Source organism: Cibotium barometz, chromosome 42, assembly GCF_041138505.1.
Source record: "Cibotium barometz isolate CiBa-2024 chromosome 42, ASM4113850v1, whole genome shotgun sequence".
NCBI classification, from domain to species: Eukaryota; Viridiplantae; Streptophyta; class Polypodiopsida; order Cyatheales; family Cibotiaceae; genus Cibotium; species Cibotium barometz.
This window is the reverse complement of record NC_141087.1, coordinates 21,795,339-21,811,274: the sequence shown is the minus strand read 5'-3', so window position 1 is coordinate 21,811,274 and position 15,936 is coordinate 21,795,339. Positions and strand designations below refer to the sequence as shown.

General features: G+C 46.3%; 1 protein-coding gene across 9 annotated transcripts in view; it reads right to left on the bottom strand.

Annotated features, from left to right (window-relative positions):
• The window catches only part of LOC147614253 (uncharacterized), a 41,579-nt gene extending 27,289 nt beyond the window's left edge, over nt 1–14,290 (bottom strand). For 2 of the 9 annotated variants that reach the window (XM_086780803.1, XM_086780805.1), the window contains exons 1-6: nt 12,017–13,708; nt 11,782–11,883; nt 11,435–11,562; nt 11,257–11,344; nt 10,338–11,152; nt 9,948–10,079 (exon numbers count right to left, since the gene is read on the bottom strand). In XM_086780803.1, the coding sequence (XP_086636929.1) occupies nt 9,948–10,079; nt 10,338–11,152; nt 11,257–11,344; nt 11,435–11,443 (1,044 nt within the window). In that variant the 5' untranslated portion in view covers nt 11,444–11,562; nt 11,782–11,883; nt 12,017–13,708. The other 7 variants (XM_086780799.1, XM_086780796.1, XM_086780801.1 and 4 more) reach the window with 7 other exon arrangements.
• Between the last annotated feature and the right edge of the window lie 1,646 nt (nt 14,291–15,936).

Genomic DNA, 15,936 nt, shown 5'->3' with positions numbered 1-15,936 from the left:
TAGGCTTCCATTGGTGGAACCCATGGTCATCAAGAGGCACTTTGTTCGTGAACAAATCGTTGCTAATGACATCTTGCTAGAGTTCTGTTCGACGGAGGACAGTACGGTGGACCTCTTCACGAAATCGCTATCTCAGGATTTGCTCAGGCGGCACCCCAGTTCCCTGTGGTTGGTTTCACAGCCAGGAGCTGAGAGGGGGTGTTAGAAGTCATCTACTGTCTATTTTTATACACCACGGCCTTTGTTGTGGGTGTGCCCGCCCTTATGAGGTGTTTTCTCATTTTTCCCCACTCTCCGTATTTTTCCCCTATTTTTTCCCATTTTTTCTGTGGCTTGGGAGGCAGCCCTGAGTTGGCAGGAGGATCCAAATGCTGGCCGACTGCATCAACATGTGTGTGTTCCCATTCTGGAGCTGGCCGACTGAACTGGACAGGTCGTGGACCCTCAGTGCTGGCCGAGTGCTGTTGCAGGTCGTGGATGTCCAGTCGGCTGCCTCACAACTGGCCGACTGGCTGCATATGCTGGTCGTGGAGATTCAGGACCAGTCGGCTGCCTGTAGCACAGGCCGACTGGTATATGGGGCCATATAAATAGGCCCCCAGCCCCCCATTCCATTATGTACTATTTCCGGGATCTTCTTGTGTATATAGAGCAGAGTTACACGCCTCTATCTCTCACACTCTTGTGCTGTGATTTTTTGCACTGCGTTTTTCTCCTGTGTTCCCAGATCTGGTCATCATCTCCGCTGCGTATTTCCACTGCGTATTCTGACAGTTTTTCCCTCTAAACAACAAGCAGGTGAGCACGGGCACAAGCATGGGATGGACAAGTGTGAACATGCATCAATTGGATATGAAAAGGAAATTCATAAGTGTGGCCAGCCCAAGTGTGAAAGGGGACAAAAAGGATTTTTAACGTTTGTAAGGTTTAATAAACCTTTGAAGGCTTAAAATATTATTATATTTTTAAGCATGCGTTTTGCTGATTGCTTTTGGCGTTTTTGAAAAGCGATCGCCTCTTTATAAAGGTGGAGGGAGGCGCATGGCTTCAGGGCACATCCCTTGGGCAGATCGCCGAGTGGTGGTCATCATGGAGCAGGTTGCCGTGTGGAGGCTGCACGTGTGGAGTCGGCGACGGCTGCGCACAAGGGCTACAGCGCCAGGCAAGGCTGCATCGGGTTGTGGACGCTAGGTGGGCTGCTGTGCGCATGGGCTACAGGCAGCTGCAGCGCACATGGCTACTAGGTGGGTGACCAGGGCTCTGTTGCTAAAACCGGTCTATGGACACATAAAGCGGTAATTCATTCACAAATAACCTGGACTTACTCAGACACACAATCACAGAATCCTCGCTCCCTCGCTCAACAACACATTGGCCCCGAAGTCCGGCGCCCCTTGCGGTATTTCTTTATTGTTAAAAAGTTGGAAAATACAAAGCACGAGTGCAACAAAGCACTCTACTTGCACCAGCTGAGTTTTACAAATTCTGGGAGGAATTTGCCAGCATAACTGCACTAAAACTGTTCCATAACATCTCAGAATGAGTCCCAACTGACAGGCTCACTTCCATAGGCATCAGACTACCCAATGGAGTCCAAAACATCACAATTCAGCTTGCTGTAATTTTCTGTACGGGCCTGTTTTCAGCCTGTTTTCAGCCCAAAATAACCCTTGTACTATCCTGGAAGACTTTAGCAAAGTCCTACTGCATTCTGGCATCAACCGGGCAACATAACAGCCCAAAAACAGCACCTAAACAGTGCTGAAACAGCGTTGTATTGAAGAGGTTATTACCCTCTTCCGTCCCTGCTTTGGCGTAGGAACTAACTACACCGGTTCCTGTTCAAGGAGGCAACTAGCCTCTGCATATAAGCATGAAATTCACACAACTGTACCTGATTTTATCTGATGAGAGCATTACCATAGTCTGCAAGAGAGAGAGAGAGACTGTGGGGAGCAAGCTCAACCCTCAATACATGAGTTGCAGGGCAAGGGAGTGCACCACAATAGCTCTTAACCTGCAACAATCCACCATAATGGCTGCAAATGAGCCTCATTCAGCCCAAAATCCCACGCTTCCCTCTTCCCAGAGTGGAAAATGCACATAAATTTGACACTTGGCACATTTTTAAGCCTTTTCCACATGCAATCTTCCAAGCTCAAAATCTCCTGACTGGTTCACATTCTCACAACAGTCCTTTGCCAGCTTTTGGTCCCCTTGACATTCTGCACAAACTGACGCGAACACTTTTCAATTCCGACACTGCCCAAAATAGCAGTTCCCTAGATTTTAGGGATGATGTCATCTGCATTCCTTCTGGTCTCCTGACCATCTTTGACCACTATGGTCACTTCAGAATTTGCTTAGAACTCAAGATACATTCACATTTCGGTGGCGGCCACTTACTAGTGTAAACCGGCCTATGCCCTCATTCAGTGGCCATGTCCTGGACACTGTCATTCATCTTTCAGTGCAGTTCTCAGGCTTAGCCAACCACTGGTCCAAAGTCCCACTGGCTGACCCATTCTGACATTGCAATGGCCCAAGCCCTTCCAAGAGATCCCGGGGGGAAAAACAACAGCAACCAAAGAGAAAGAAAAGAAATATAAACTTTTTGCAGTTGTTTTCCTTATTTATATTTCTTTATAAATATATATTTTTCTTTTCTTTCTCTTTGGTTGCTGTTGTTTTTCCTCGGGATCTCTTGGAAGGGCTTGGGCCATTGCAATGTCAGAATGGGTCAACCAGTGGGACTTTGGACCAGTGGTTGGCTAAGCCTGAGAACTGCACTGAAAGATGAATGACAGTGTCTAGGACATGGCCACTGAATGAGGGCATAGGCCGGTTTACGCTAGTAAGTGGCCGCCACCGAAATGTGAATGTATCTTGAATTCTAAGCAAATTCTAAAGTGACCATAGTGGTCAAAGATGGTCATGTCAGAATATGCAGCGGAAATGATAACCAAACTTGGGTAGACAAGAGCAAGTAGACTGCAGAAAATAAACAGCACAAGAAACACAGAGAGATAGGTGTGTAAACTCTTCTCTATACACAAGATCCTGGAAAAACTGAATGAGGAAGTGGTGGGGACTGAGGGGCTATATATACATCCCAGAGAGGGTAGTCGGCCAGCAGAAAGAGTGCCCACAACTGAAGAAAAAGTCCCACGAGTGCATAAATGCAGTCGGCCAGCATACAGATGCCCACGACTGATGAAATCCAATCGGCCAGCAGCCCTGTAGCCCACGACTGATGAACATCCAGTCGGCCAGCACTGGAGTGCACCTGGCATCCTCTGGCAGCCCTCCCACCACTAGGAAAAATGGGAAAAAATAGGAAAAAAATACGGGGAGTGTGGAAAAATGATAAAACACCTCATAAGGGCGGGCACATCCACAACAAAGGCCCTGGTGTATACAAATAGACAGGAGATGACTTCTAACACCCCCTCTCAGCTCCTGGCTGTGAAACCAACCCAAGGGAGCTGGAGTGCCGCCTGAGCGTAGCCTGAGGTAGAGACTTCGTGAAGAGGTCCGCCGCATTGTCCTCCGTCGAACAATAAAGTAGCAAGATGTCACCAGCCAAGATCTTCTCACGTACAAAGTGATACTGTATCTCTATATGCTTGGTCCAGCATGGAAAACCGGGTTCCAAGCAATAGCTATACAACTCTGGTTATCGCACTCGATGACTGTGGGCTCCCTCTGTGGAAACCCAATCTCGCCTAGCAGCCTCCGCAGCCATACAACCTCACAAGCAGCACCACAAGCAGCCCGATACTCTGCCTCTGTCGAAGAAAGGGCAATAGTAGGCTGCCTCTTGCTGCTCCAAGAAACTGCTCCTGAGCCGAGGGTAAAACTGTATCCTGAAGTAGATCTCCTCGTGTCTGGATCTCCTCCCCAATCTGAGTCACTCCAACCTTGGAGCTTGACTCCATTCCCTCCTGTGTAAAAGAGTCCCACATCCTTCATACTCTGCAGATACCGCAAGATCCGCAATCCTGCGTCCCAATGAGACTTCAATGGCGTCTGCATAAAAGAGCTCAACACGGAGAAGCTCAAGTCCAATCTGGTGTTCAGCAACCAGATCAATGAACCAAACCAACTTCCGGTACTGCGAGGCATCAACTGGCTCACAAGGATCTGTAACGGTTAACTTTGTGTTCGGGTCCATCGGCGAAGTAATAGGCTTGCAGTTCTCCATCCCAAAGGCCTCAAGCAACTCATGAACATACCGCTGCTGAGAGACGAAAAACCCCCTCTGGGTCTGCCAGATCTCCAATCCCAAGAAGAAGTGGAGTAAGCCTAAGTCGGTCATCTCAAACTCCTTTGACAAGGCAGCCTTCGTCACTCCAATGTGCTCCACATGACCGCCGGTGAGAATGAGATCATCCACATAAAGGATGATAAGTGTGACCATGCCGCGTTCCCGAAAGAGATACAGGTTCGGATCTGCAACCGATCTCTGAAATCCAGTCCGAATAAAGAAGGAATCAATCTTCTGATTCCAAGCCCTGGGAGCCTGCTTAAGACCATACAAGGCCTTACGTAACCTGTAAACCATCCCTTCCAATCCTGGAACAATAAAGCCTGGAGGCTGCTCAACGTACACCTCCTCCTGCAGGTCACCATTAAGGAACGCAGATTTTACATCCATCTGGTACACGGGCCACCTCTGAGAAGAAGCAAGGGCAAGAACGGTCCGAATCGTGGACATCCGCGCTGTCGGTGCAAAGGTATCCTTGTAGTCGATGCCTGGCCGCTGAGCATAACCTTTAGCCACAAGCCTGGCTTTGTGTTTGTCCACCGACCCATCAGACGCGTATTTGGTCTTAAAGACCCATTTGACACCAATGACTGACTGCTTCGACGGCCTCGGTACCAACTCCCAAGTGTTGTTCTTCTCGATGGCATCAAGTTCCACCTGCATGGCTTTCCTCCAAGTATCCTGTGAAAGGGCTTCCTTTACGGAAGTGGGCTCTTTGTCTCGCATGATACGAGACATCAAAGCATAGTTCACCTGAAGAAGCTCCGCCGTGTTGCTTTTATCTCAGACTCGATGTGATCTTCGAGGGCCGTCCTCTGTGGTCCACTTGGAGGGTAGCTCCGTGACACCTGACTCCCGAAGGGTGTCTAACAACCACCTGGGTACTCGAACAGATCGTGGAGCCTCCTATGGTCGCGGGGGCTCAACTCCAGCTGCGGGCTCAACCTCCTGTGATGACTGAGGTGGATCAACTGGAGTAGTAGACTGGGAATCATCATCAGACTCCTCTGGATCTCCAAGAAGTGGCGGCTCCTCGACAGTGGATGCTGGAACATGCTCGTCAAAGACCACATCCCGGCTGACAACAATCTCGTTCCTCTCTGGATCATACAACCTGTATCCCTTGGAAAGAGAGTTATACCCCACAAATACCAGCTTGCGGGACTTGGAGTCGAGCTTCCCCCTCTGCTTCTTCGGAATATGTACATACGCGTCACTCCCAAAGACACGGAAGTGCGAGACATCGGGTTTCCTGCCAAAATATGCCTCAAATGGAGTCATATGGGGTACAAAAGTCGTCGGAGAGTGGTTAATGGTATGGACAGCCGTTGCCACAACCTCACCCCAAAGTGGACGAGGAAGATCACGATGCTCCAGCATGGTCCTCGCCATCTCCACCACAGTCCTGTTCTTACGTTCAACAACTCCATTCTCCGAAGGCGATCCGGTATTGGCCAATTTCCTCTTGATGCCATGATCTACACAAAACCGGAAAAATACAGTCGAGGACAATTCACCTTCTTTGTCAGTCCTGAGAGTCTTGACTTGAAATCCAGACTCTTTCTCCACCATCACGTGCCAATCCTTGAACTGAGCAAAAGCCTGGTCCTTCTGGGAAAGAAAGTAGACCCACGTGAATCTGGTACAATCATCAACAAGCAGCATGAAGTAGAGAGATCCTCCCAAGGATGGTATCTGCTGTGGTCCACACAAGTCAGTGTGAATCAACTCCAATGGTTTCGAAGCCTGCCTGGAAGCCTGCTTCGGAAAGGATTCCCTGTGCTGCTTACCACGTATGTAAGAACTACAGCGTCCTTGCCTATTACCAACATCTGGCAAGCCAACCACCATCTGGTCCCGGAAGGCGCGCCGCAAAGCATCCACATTTAAGTGGCCAAAACGAAAGTGCCACAAATCTCCGCCCTTATGAGGTGTTTTATCATTTTTCCACACTCCCCGTATTTTTTTCCTATTTTTTCCCATTTTTCCTAGTGGGCCTTTTCCACATGCAATCTTCCAAGCTAAAAATCTCCTGACTGGTTCACATTCTCACAACAGTCCTTTGCCAGCTTTTGGTCCCCTTGACATTCCGCACAAACTGACGCGAACACTTTTCAATTCCGACACTGCCCAAAATAGCAGTTCCCTAGATTTTAGGGATGATGTCATCTGCATTCCTTCTGGTCTCCTGACCATCTTTGACCACTATGGTCACTTTAGAATTCAAGATACATTCACATTTCGGTGGCGGCCACTTACTAGTGTAAACCGGCCTATGCCCTCATTCAGTGGCCATGTCCTGGACACTGTCATTCATCTTTCAGTGCACTTCTCAGGCTTAGCCAACCACTAGTCCAAAGTCCCACTGGCTGACCCATTCTGACATTGCAATGGCCCAAGCCCTTCCAAGAGATCTCGGGGGAAAACAACAGCAACCAAAGAAAAAGAAAAGAAAAATAGATATTTATAAAGAAATATAAATAAGGAAAACAACTGCAAAAAGTTTCACCTCCTGGTGACAGTTGCGCACATGGGCCACAGCTGAGCGCTGCTGCTGCATGGTCTACAGGCGGCGGGTGCTGCAGCGCTTGGGCTACAGGTGGCTGGCCCTACTGCGCATGGACTACAGGCTGCTGCCCATAGACTACAGGGTGCCTGCTGCTGCACATGGGCCATGCGGCTGCTGCACACAGGGTGCTGCGCACATGACTACAGGGTGCTGCTGCGCGTATGGGCTACAGGCAGGCGGGCTATAGGCAGCTGACGGGCACCAGGTGGGCTACGGCCAGTCAGGGCAGTCAGGCGGGTCTCAGGTGGAGGCTCTCCTCGCCAGGTAGTTGCACATATGGGCACGTATGGGTTTCAGCCAGCAACGGGCGCAAGGCGGGAGACTATATAGCCAGTCGGGCAGCCAGAAGGACTGCAGGTGGCCACAGAGGCGCAAGGGCTGAACAGCACGCTTGACTTTATCTCTCTGTTGGAAGGAGGTGAGCTGAAGGAGGCGCCGAGGGGCTAACAGCCATCTCTCTCTCTCTCTCTCTCTCTCTCTCTCTCTCTTCGCAAGCAGGTTTTGTTTACGAGATTAGGATGCAGAGGATCAAGCTACATATGCACAGGATGATGTTCTTGGAAGAGATGTGTGTTGCTCTTCGACCTGGACCTATGTGTATTCAGGGATTGCTTGACACGTCCTCTATCTTTCTCTCTCTAGGTTTTTGGCACCGTGATTGGATGGTGCATATGTGGATTTATCTGTCATGGAAACAGGACATTGGTCTTTCGAGAAGAAACAGGACTTTGGTAACGAGGAAACAAGCCTATGGTTTATCAGATACAGGTCTTTGGTTTCATGTGGAAAGCATGACTTTGGATTCATGTGAACAGGTTCTAGTTTTCTCGGGGTTACATGCAAGCTATGACTATAGGAAGGACATGTGGTTTGGTACAGCCCTACTGCTGTCTGGGAAAGGGTTGTGGGATCCATGATAGCGATGGAGAAGACCTTTTCAAGCAAGGAGGTGTCGTACATGTGTGCCTTCTCTATGGAATGCTTTGCTGTGATAACGAGAGTTTTTATTTGGAAGTCCTGGGTGAAAAGCTTCGAGGGATCCTATTGGTAGAGGATTCGACAAGTTGTACTTTGTACTCATATTTGATCAAGTAAAGAAATACTACAAGGGGCGCCACTGCGTTTTGGGGCCAATCGGTGTCCTTGTACTTTTGCAGGAGCACTCTAGCTTCCCCTGTTTGTTTCCTTTTCCAGGTTCCCATGGGTGATGAAGTGTTTTATGTGCGAGTGTTTGTTTCACCGCCCGTCAGATTTCTGAAGGCCGGTTTCACCATCAACATGTCATCTCAGCTTTTCCTACATTTGGAGCCCCGATGCTATAAACTAGAGCCATTTACCCCAATTTTATACGTGGCTCTTTTCCTAATGTTCTCAGAATAAAAGTATTAATCAATATCATTAAGATAGCAACATATCACATCTACTTTTATTAAGAGCAGATCGTTTGGTTGGTATAAAACAGGTATATCCCAAGAGCAGATCGTTTGTTGGTAGAAAACAGGTATATCTGAAAACTGGATACAATCTCTCTATCGAGGTATCAACTTTAACGATGAAGGGACTCCCTCAATGGGTAGCAGGAAGGGAAGATATATATGAGGAGTTGCCGGAAAAGCCACATGGGGGGTTTGTAGCACCATATGATCCCATCAACATCCAGGGCTCCAAAAGGCTGCTCTACATTCCTTCAAGGACCTGGAGCTACCTTGGAGGCACTCACATCGACCACAGAGTGAGGAAAAGGTGTGTCAAGATGGCACTAATCAACTCTATGGCAGGGGTGGCTCTCCCCTCGATGATCTCACAGTACCATGCACGCCAAACCTACCAAGCTGCTTATCAGCTTCTACCGGGAATCTTGTGGTGTAACTCAAGATGTCAGGATTCTCAAGCATGTCTTGCCTCAGTGACTGTGATCCACTGAAAATCTAGACGAAGTGCCACACCTGTACCATCCTCGTAACTAAGTGCAAGGTGCCCACCTCCATCACCCACCAAGCCACCACCACTGCCATGTGCACACCTTAATCTGGTGCCACGTCGAAATGCATCTTACTTGCACCCACCTAAAGGGTAAGTTCAGAGGCCAGAAATGGACAGATTGAAGCAGTTTTGGCAGCCCAAAAGGCACACGGTTGGGACATTTATTGGGCACAATATGAACATATTTAGTGGCCTTCTTGATATTATTTTTGGGTCTGAAAAGGGCTGGCCGACCAGAATCCCAGATGCCTATTTATAGGTAGACTCGGGGTCATTTATATTCGCAATTCAGACTAGCAGTTCTGTCCATCATGGCCATCTTAGCCCCCAGCACAAGACCCCTATGTGCTGTCAGTCGAAGGAAGAAAGAGATCTTGCAGGGGCTGCAATTGCTCCAAAGGCATTGCTAGAACTCTGCAAGGATGGGGCCTGTCACGCCCTGTGCTAAACATTGCTTCTTCTAAGTGTGAGGAATGTGGCTTCAGTGATGAAGCTGGATCATAGCCACTAGAAAATCTGTTTCTTAACTTTAAAACACTATAAAACATTTCGTTGAGATAGAGGAAGCCCCTTCATCCGGTTCTTTTCCTCTGTAAAGCATCTATAATCGGTTTCATCTAGATGTTGATTTCATTTTACTGACAGTAGTATGTTTACAAAAAAATAGCCTTAGTCTCAATGGCTAAACTATGTGGGACTTAGTTGGAAATAAACACCAGACACCCAATAAATGTGGCCCAAAGGGAAAGGCTATACACAAGGGCTACCAGAAGTGGTAGAAAAAATACTCATGCTTTCAGGGGAGCATAATATCTCGTGATCTATCTCCTGGTCATATGAGACACCAGTAGGTTTATTTTGGGAGGGTATGAGTCAGGTAGATGTGAATAATGAGTTCATTTCAGAATTATTTGCTCAGAAAATAAATAAAATTATGTGATTACATTTCTTGACATCAAGTTCGTGTTTAATACAAAAAGGATCTCGACAGAACACTAACTGGACCACATAAGATATGCAAAGGTAAAAACTAATAAAGCAACTCCCAATAAGGAAACAGACTTGGTTAAAAAATGACTCGAAGGAAAATCCATGTAATGAGTAAGGAAAGATTAAGATTTATATGACCTGCATTCTTTCTTTTAGATCCAACAAATCTCTGTGATCCTGCTGCAGTTGTGGCAACATTGCCAGAGACTGCTGTAGAACAGCATTCTCAGCCTCCAGCTCAATCACTCTCTGGATCTCTTCCTTCAGAATCTAAACTCCGAAACCACAGCTGTTAGAGCTACCATATGGGTATCGTCTCATAAAGAATAGCAAATAAATGACATGCAAATTCACCAAAGAAAAGGAAGTCCATGAGAAAAGAAACCAGTGCGCTGGGAAACAAAGGGCATACATCATATACAACTTATGGGAATTTTCCTATTTGCACACAAAAAAGAGCAGAAAACATATATCTGTGTGATTAAGGCCTATTTGAAAGGGCTTCAAACCAGACCATCAATTGGTTACCTCAGCGAACGTATCATGCATAGTGTCCCAAGCTGCATGAAGCTGTCCCTGAGTAGGATGACCAGTTGGATTTGATGACAATACAAAAGGTGATTCGCTTTGTGACATCCCTTTCTGTAGATGAGAGTTGTGCCCCTCCTGCTTGCTAGAGTTTTGAGCATCTAGATCATTCTTGATCCCACAATTGGCCTCCTTGTCGGGAGAACCATCACCATAATTTAAGGGAAAGCTGTCAACACTATAGGACATCGGCAGTTTAGCATGTTCCTGTTTAGTTTTCCCATTCACATGCTTGCCAGAGACGGATGGCCTCTTTGAACTGCTTGAGCTCCAAACTTCAGTATCAGAAGAATGCCCCTTTTCTACCAGGTTTGTGCGGTTAACTTCTCTACGTCCGAGCCTAAACAGCTCTCTACCGATGCAACTCCCTTGCTTGTGCCGAGATTCATAATCAGGGATCCCAAAAGAATCCTCAATGACAGATTGTTGGCCATTCAATGTCCGCCCTTCCACCCTGATTGCACCTTTTTCTGTGTAAACACCAGGTATAGGCTCTGAGAGTGAGGAGATCAGACCCACTGGGGAACCTCCTTGAGACTTTTCTATAGGTGATCTCCCATTTGAATTCTGCGCAATGGAATCTGGGTCCAGAGGAGGCGAGAAACTTGGCCGTGAAGGTTCCCTCAGGCCAACCAGTGGACTTGGTTCTACATGCCTCACTGTGGGCACCCAAGATGTGGAACTGCTTGTGAATCCAAGAGCTTCTGATAGAACAGATAGGGATTGGTGCGCTGCTTGCAGTTGCTGCAAAAAAGCTGCAAAAAGAACCAAGAATAATTAAGTATGCTTTGTTCCCACAACTTCAATGTGGTACCAGATGCATGTGTCTCATTTAAGTAGCATGTGAATGCTTGCTTACCCTGCCGCGTGGGCTCAAGCTCCTGCATTCTCTCAGCAAGCCTGCAGTTAAGTTCTGTTTCCTGTTGTTTCCACTCTTCTGCTAGATGCTGCAAGGCTCACAAACATACACGTTCTTTTAAGTGACAGATGAAATAAACTAGACTTTAGTGTACAAGGTCCCATGGAAGGAGTCTTACTGATGGCATGGATTGCTGCAATGTCAGGGATGTTCTAGGTAATGCGCCCACTCCTACCTTTTGCCATGACCTTTCGTATGTGCGAATGGACTTGTTGATCGTCTCCAACCAAGCCTGCAGTCCAATAACTACAACAATGGAGAAACAAAAATCTACCTCTTAAGGCAGCTGCACCACCATGTCTTGGGGCAAACCTCTCTTTAAGGTTATGTATGCATATCGTCAATATCCTTAACTTTTTTCTCATCCAACATATATTAAGCTTGTTGGAATCATGAATGTATGGCATGCAAGTCATCCCAGCAGTCACATACCATATTGACATTTTTCAACATGGACACGGATACCTGTCGGTTTTCTTTGTTGAGAGTCCTTAAGTGATACACTCTGGAACCTCTTCTAACTTTGAACTGTCTCTCCTTGCCTGCTGTTGGTGAAACATCTGCCCCCTGACCAATAGAATAGCCTTAACCATCAACACTTTACATCTATGTTCATATGTTCTGCTTAACCCACAACTTTGTAGAGTATTAAGTTCTAAAGTTGCAGAGAAAAAATAAGCAAGAAAAAGAAGATGCCTACTTGCAAACTTATGCAACCTGGTCGCCCCAGTTGGTCAGAATTCTTGTAGTAGAGGAGGAGACCTGCCGGGTGTACCAAGAACCAGCGACGCTTCCATCGTTTGAAGCGGCCTTCCCAAACAAGAACCCATCCTGCCGGAGGCTGGCCCCAATCCAAACTCCCCATTTTATCACTAGACTTGCGTCTGTGCCAGTGCCTCAAATCATATAGACGCCTATTAGATTGCCCAAATGTCTGCAATGAAGGATACTTGGGTGCTCGCCCACTGCGCTGCCTTCTTCTTTGCTGAGTTTGCAGCTGCTGACTTTGTTGCTGCTGAACCTGCTGCCCAACACTGGACATTGGGGCTTGGTAAGTGAATAATCGAGGCAAGTGGGTTGTGATTGGCCAGGTAGAAGATGAGCCCGAATATGTTGGGTGCTATGTAGCATGTGTTGGAGAAATTATAGATGAAATCGAAGAGGCTGGATGAACCCAAATGAGATAAAAGAACACCAACCTGTTACGCAAACTAACCCAAGTGCTTAACTTTACTTGTATAAGATCGACCCAATGCCATAGGCAACAATTGGCCACATAATAAATGAATGCAAATGGATTTAGAGTGATTAGGCATGTAGAGATCGGCACCAAAAGCTGTTGACACATGAACTTGAATGCAAATCAGAGAGATAATAAATGAACCCAACAGCCAGTGACAGAACAGATAAACCCAATTGGTAATCTGTGTGTGTGTGTGTGTGTGTGTGTGTGTGTGTGTGTGTGTGTATGTGGAGAGAGAGAGAGAGAGAGAGAGAGAGAGAGAGAGAGAATGGTAAGGATTGATGGGTATGGATTACAAAAACTAATTAGGCCAGTAAAAGATAAACCCAATGCTAATTAGACAGCTTAAAATTGATATCAAACGCTAAAACAGGTAATAATAAGGACACCAATTGCGTTACGCAACAATTAAACATAAATGTAATGGGCGAGTTGAGACAAGGTGATAACAGATTTACCATAAGGATCAATTTCGGGCGGTGACTAAAGATTAATTATATGAGCCCACACAAAATTAGGGGAAAAATCAGGGAGAGATCATATGAAACCAGAAGGTTTGGTAAAGAGGAAGCCAATTATGCGTTTGTGTTGAATGAGACTGATGAGCCTTCTGCAGCTGTGTTTTCTCTGGATAGGAAGAGAGTGGGCACAAGACGCATAAGGCGGTGTGCAATCAAACGAAAGCAGGAAAGAGAAAAAAAACGTGGGTTAGGAAGGTCAAGACGGCAATGGTTATGCCGCATTTTTCTTTGGTAGAATTCAAAAAGAAGACCGGGAACTGGTCAAAACCTAAAAAGAGAAAGAGAGAGACGGGGAGAGAGAGAGAGAGAGAGAGCTTTGGAAGTCTGGCGTTTGCTGGCTATGGCGGATTCTAGATTCCTTATTCGAATTCTGATTCCTCTTTACGGAAGACCCACTTAGATCGCTATCGCCATAGCTGCCATAGCCTTGAATAAAACCCTTATTCTATACATAGAAAGGAAGGGAGAGTAGTGTCTGTGTGTGTGTGTGTGTGTGTGTGGGATTTGCTGGCTATGGCGGATTTTTAGATTCGGACTCCTTTACAGAGGACCCAATTTGATCTCCATCACCATAGCTTTCAAGAAAGGTCTATCTACATAGAGCCAGATATAGACTTTCTAGAGAGAAGTTGATAGAAAGAGAGTACCAGACGCTTGGTTATGGCGGATTCCAGTATCTGATGCTGGTTCTAATTGCTTTACAAAGAGCCCAAATCGATCGTCGTCGTGATAGCTTTCTTAGATGGTGGAGAAAGCCTTCCACACAAGCCCTTTTAGAGAGAGAAGACAGAGGAGAGACAGTACCGGAGCTTGGAGTTTGTAGGCTATTTCGGATTTCGAAATCTGATGCTAATGCTGTTTCCTTTATAAATGACCCGCCATCGCCATAGCTACCTTCATCTTTAAGAAAACCCTCATCACACAAGCCCTCTTCTAGAGAGAGAAAGAGAGATGAAGATAGAAAGTGAATCCGGAGCATGGAGGTTGTTGGCTATGGCGGTTTTTAGATTCTGATGCTGATTCTGATTCTTTTTATAGCCGACCCATTTTGGCTTAATGTCAATCTAGCCGTCTTCTACACTATGCGAGAAATCCCTCTTCAAGCCATCGCCACCATAGCCATGACCTGAAAGCTTATCGCCACTGCATATGACCGTCCTCTTGTGCTAGCTGCAGCACAAAGGAGAGGGAATGTGCATGCTTTTTTTTTCCCCCGTTTTGATGGGAAAAATTGCCCCACATGGCATTTTCTGTGAGGGTTTTTTGGTCGTTTTTTTATTTAAATCCTTTATTTCCCTTGCCCCCTCATTTCCTCTCCCTCTCTTGGGCTTTACACATCTAAGGAGGTTGGAACCCTGATTTTCGCCTAATAATGTACCACTGGGGAGATGGATGGGGGAGACTCTTGGTCCACACATTCGGGCGGCCAAGGTTTAAGTGGGAATTTCTAGATTCGGGAAAAAAAGCAGGTCCAGCTCTAGTCTGTAAAAGCCCTCTCTCTGTCTCTCTGTCTCTCTCTCTCTCTCTTCCCAAGGGCCAAGAGGTCTTCTCAGATTAAGGGGGAAGCAATATTTTTTGCATTAAAAAGGTGCACCTATTTCAAGTCTGGCTCTAGGCATAAATTGTGAGCAATCCTCAAAATGTTTTCCCACACCTTATGCTGCCTGAAAATTCAAGTTGATTGATTTTTGGCACAATTAACTGTTTCGTAGGAAAATGTAACAACTATGGAGCATGGAATTATAAGGATGTCCATTACATCTTCTTACACACTTGTTGCGTGGAACATCCATGTCAAATCCTACATGTGGATGACCTCCATGGGTTCCAAGGACATGCAACTTCCAATGTCCCACATGCTCGAGATGGGCAATCTACCTTCAACCAATCCCTATCGAAAATGTAGCATGCTTCAAGAGTTCATGGTTGATGGGGTGGGCAACATGATTTGTAAAGGGGACTCGATGTAGAGATTTGAAAACCTTGTTGGATTTGCAGGCTAACTGTGATGGTGTGTAAACACTCACGCTTACGGTGTGTAAACACCCTTTCTTAGGGGGATCCGTGTGCCTTGTATATATATATATATATGGCCATCCTCTAGGCTTCCAAATCAAGGATCTCGAGTGCCTTCATCAAGCAAATGTGTGATTTATTCGGCTCCCTCCTGGGGCTGGGGGGAATTTGGGGGCCAACTTTTTTGTGGCAAACCCCTCAATAAAAATAGGTGAGGCAATGACATGTTATTTTTCCATTGGTGGACAACTAGGTAGAGAAGAATCAAACAATTAAGCATACATGTCATGAGCAGTACGATTCTACTATGTTCAAGTTTCACTTTGAAACTTCCATGCATGGTAGAATCTTGATCACAAGGGTATTTCTAACTACATGTTGGTATGCACTTTGATTAAAACTAAAGGAACGCATGTCATCTTGCTTGCCCTCACATATACAAAGGAAGTTTGTTTGTGTTGGGTCGAGGGCTTTAGCTCCACATAGAGGAGCTTTATAGTCACACCCTTCCTAATTTCACTTCAAGGTTGTGATGTACCACACTACCATTACTCCCAAGGTCTCCCTAAACATAAGCAACAAGATTAGTACCAAAATAGAAGGGGTGCAGGCTAGCTCACCTCCCAATCATAGGTCCACATCCATGGACCACCCCCCGCCGAGCCCCCCCTTGGGGTAAGGCTTCTGTGGATCGCATCCCATAATCCCAAAATGATGAGTTTAAAATACTTTTGGTAGTATCAACACGCATTTGATGAGTTTAAAACACTATTGGTGGCTATTAACACCCATTCATCAACTAGTGAACTCTATGATGAGTTTTTGGCAATTTCTAGCAAA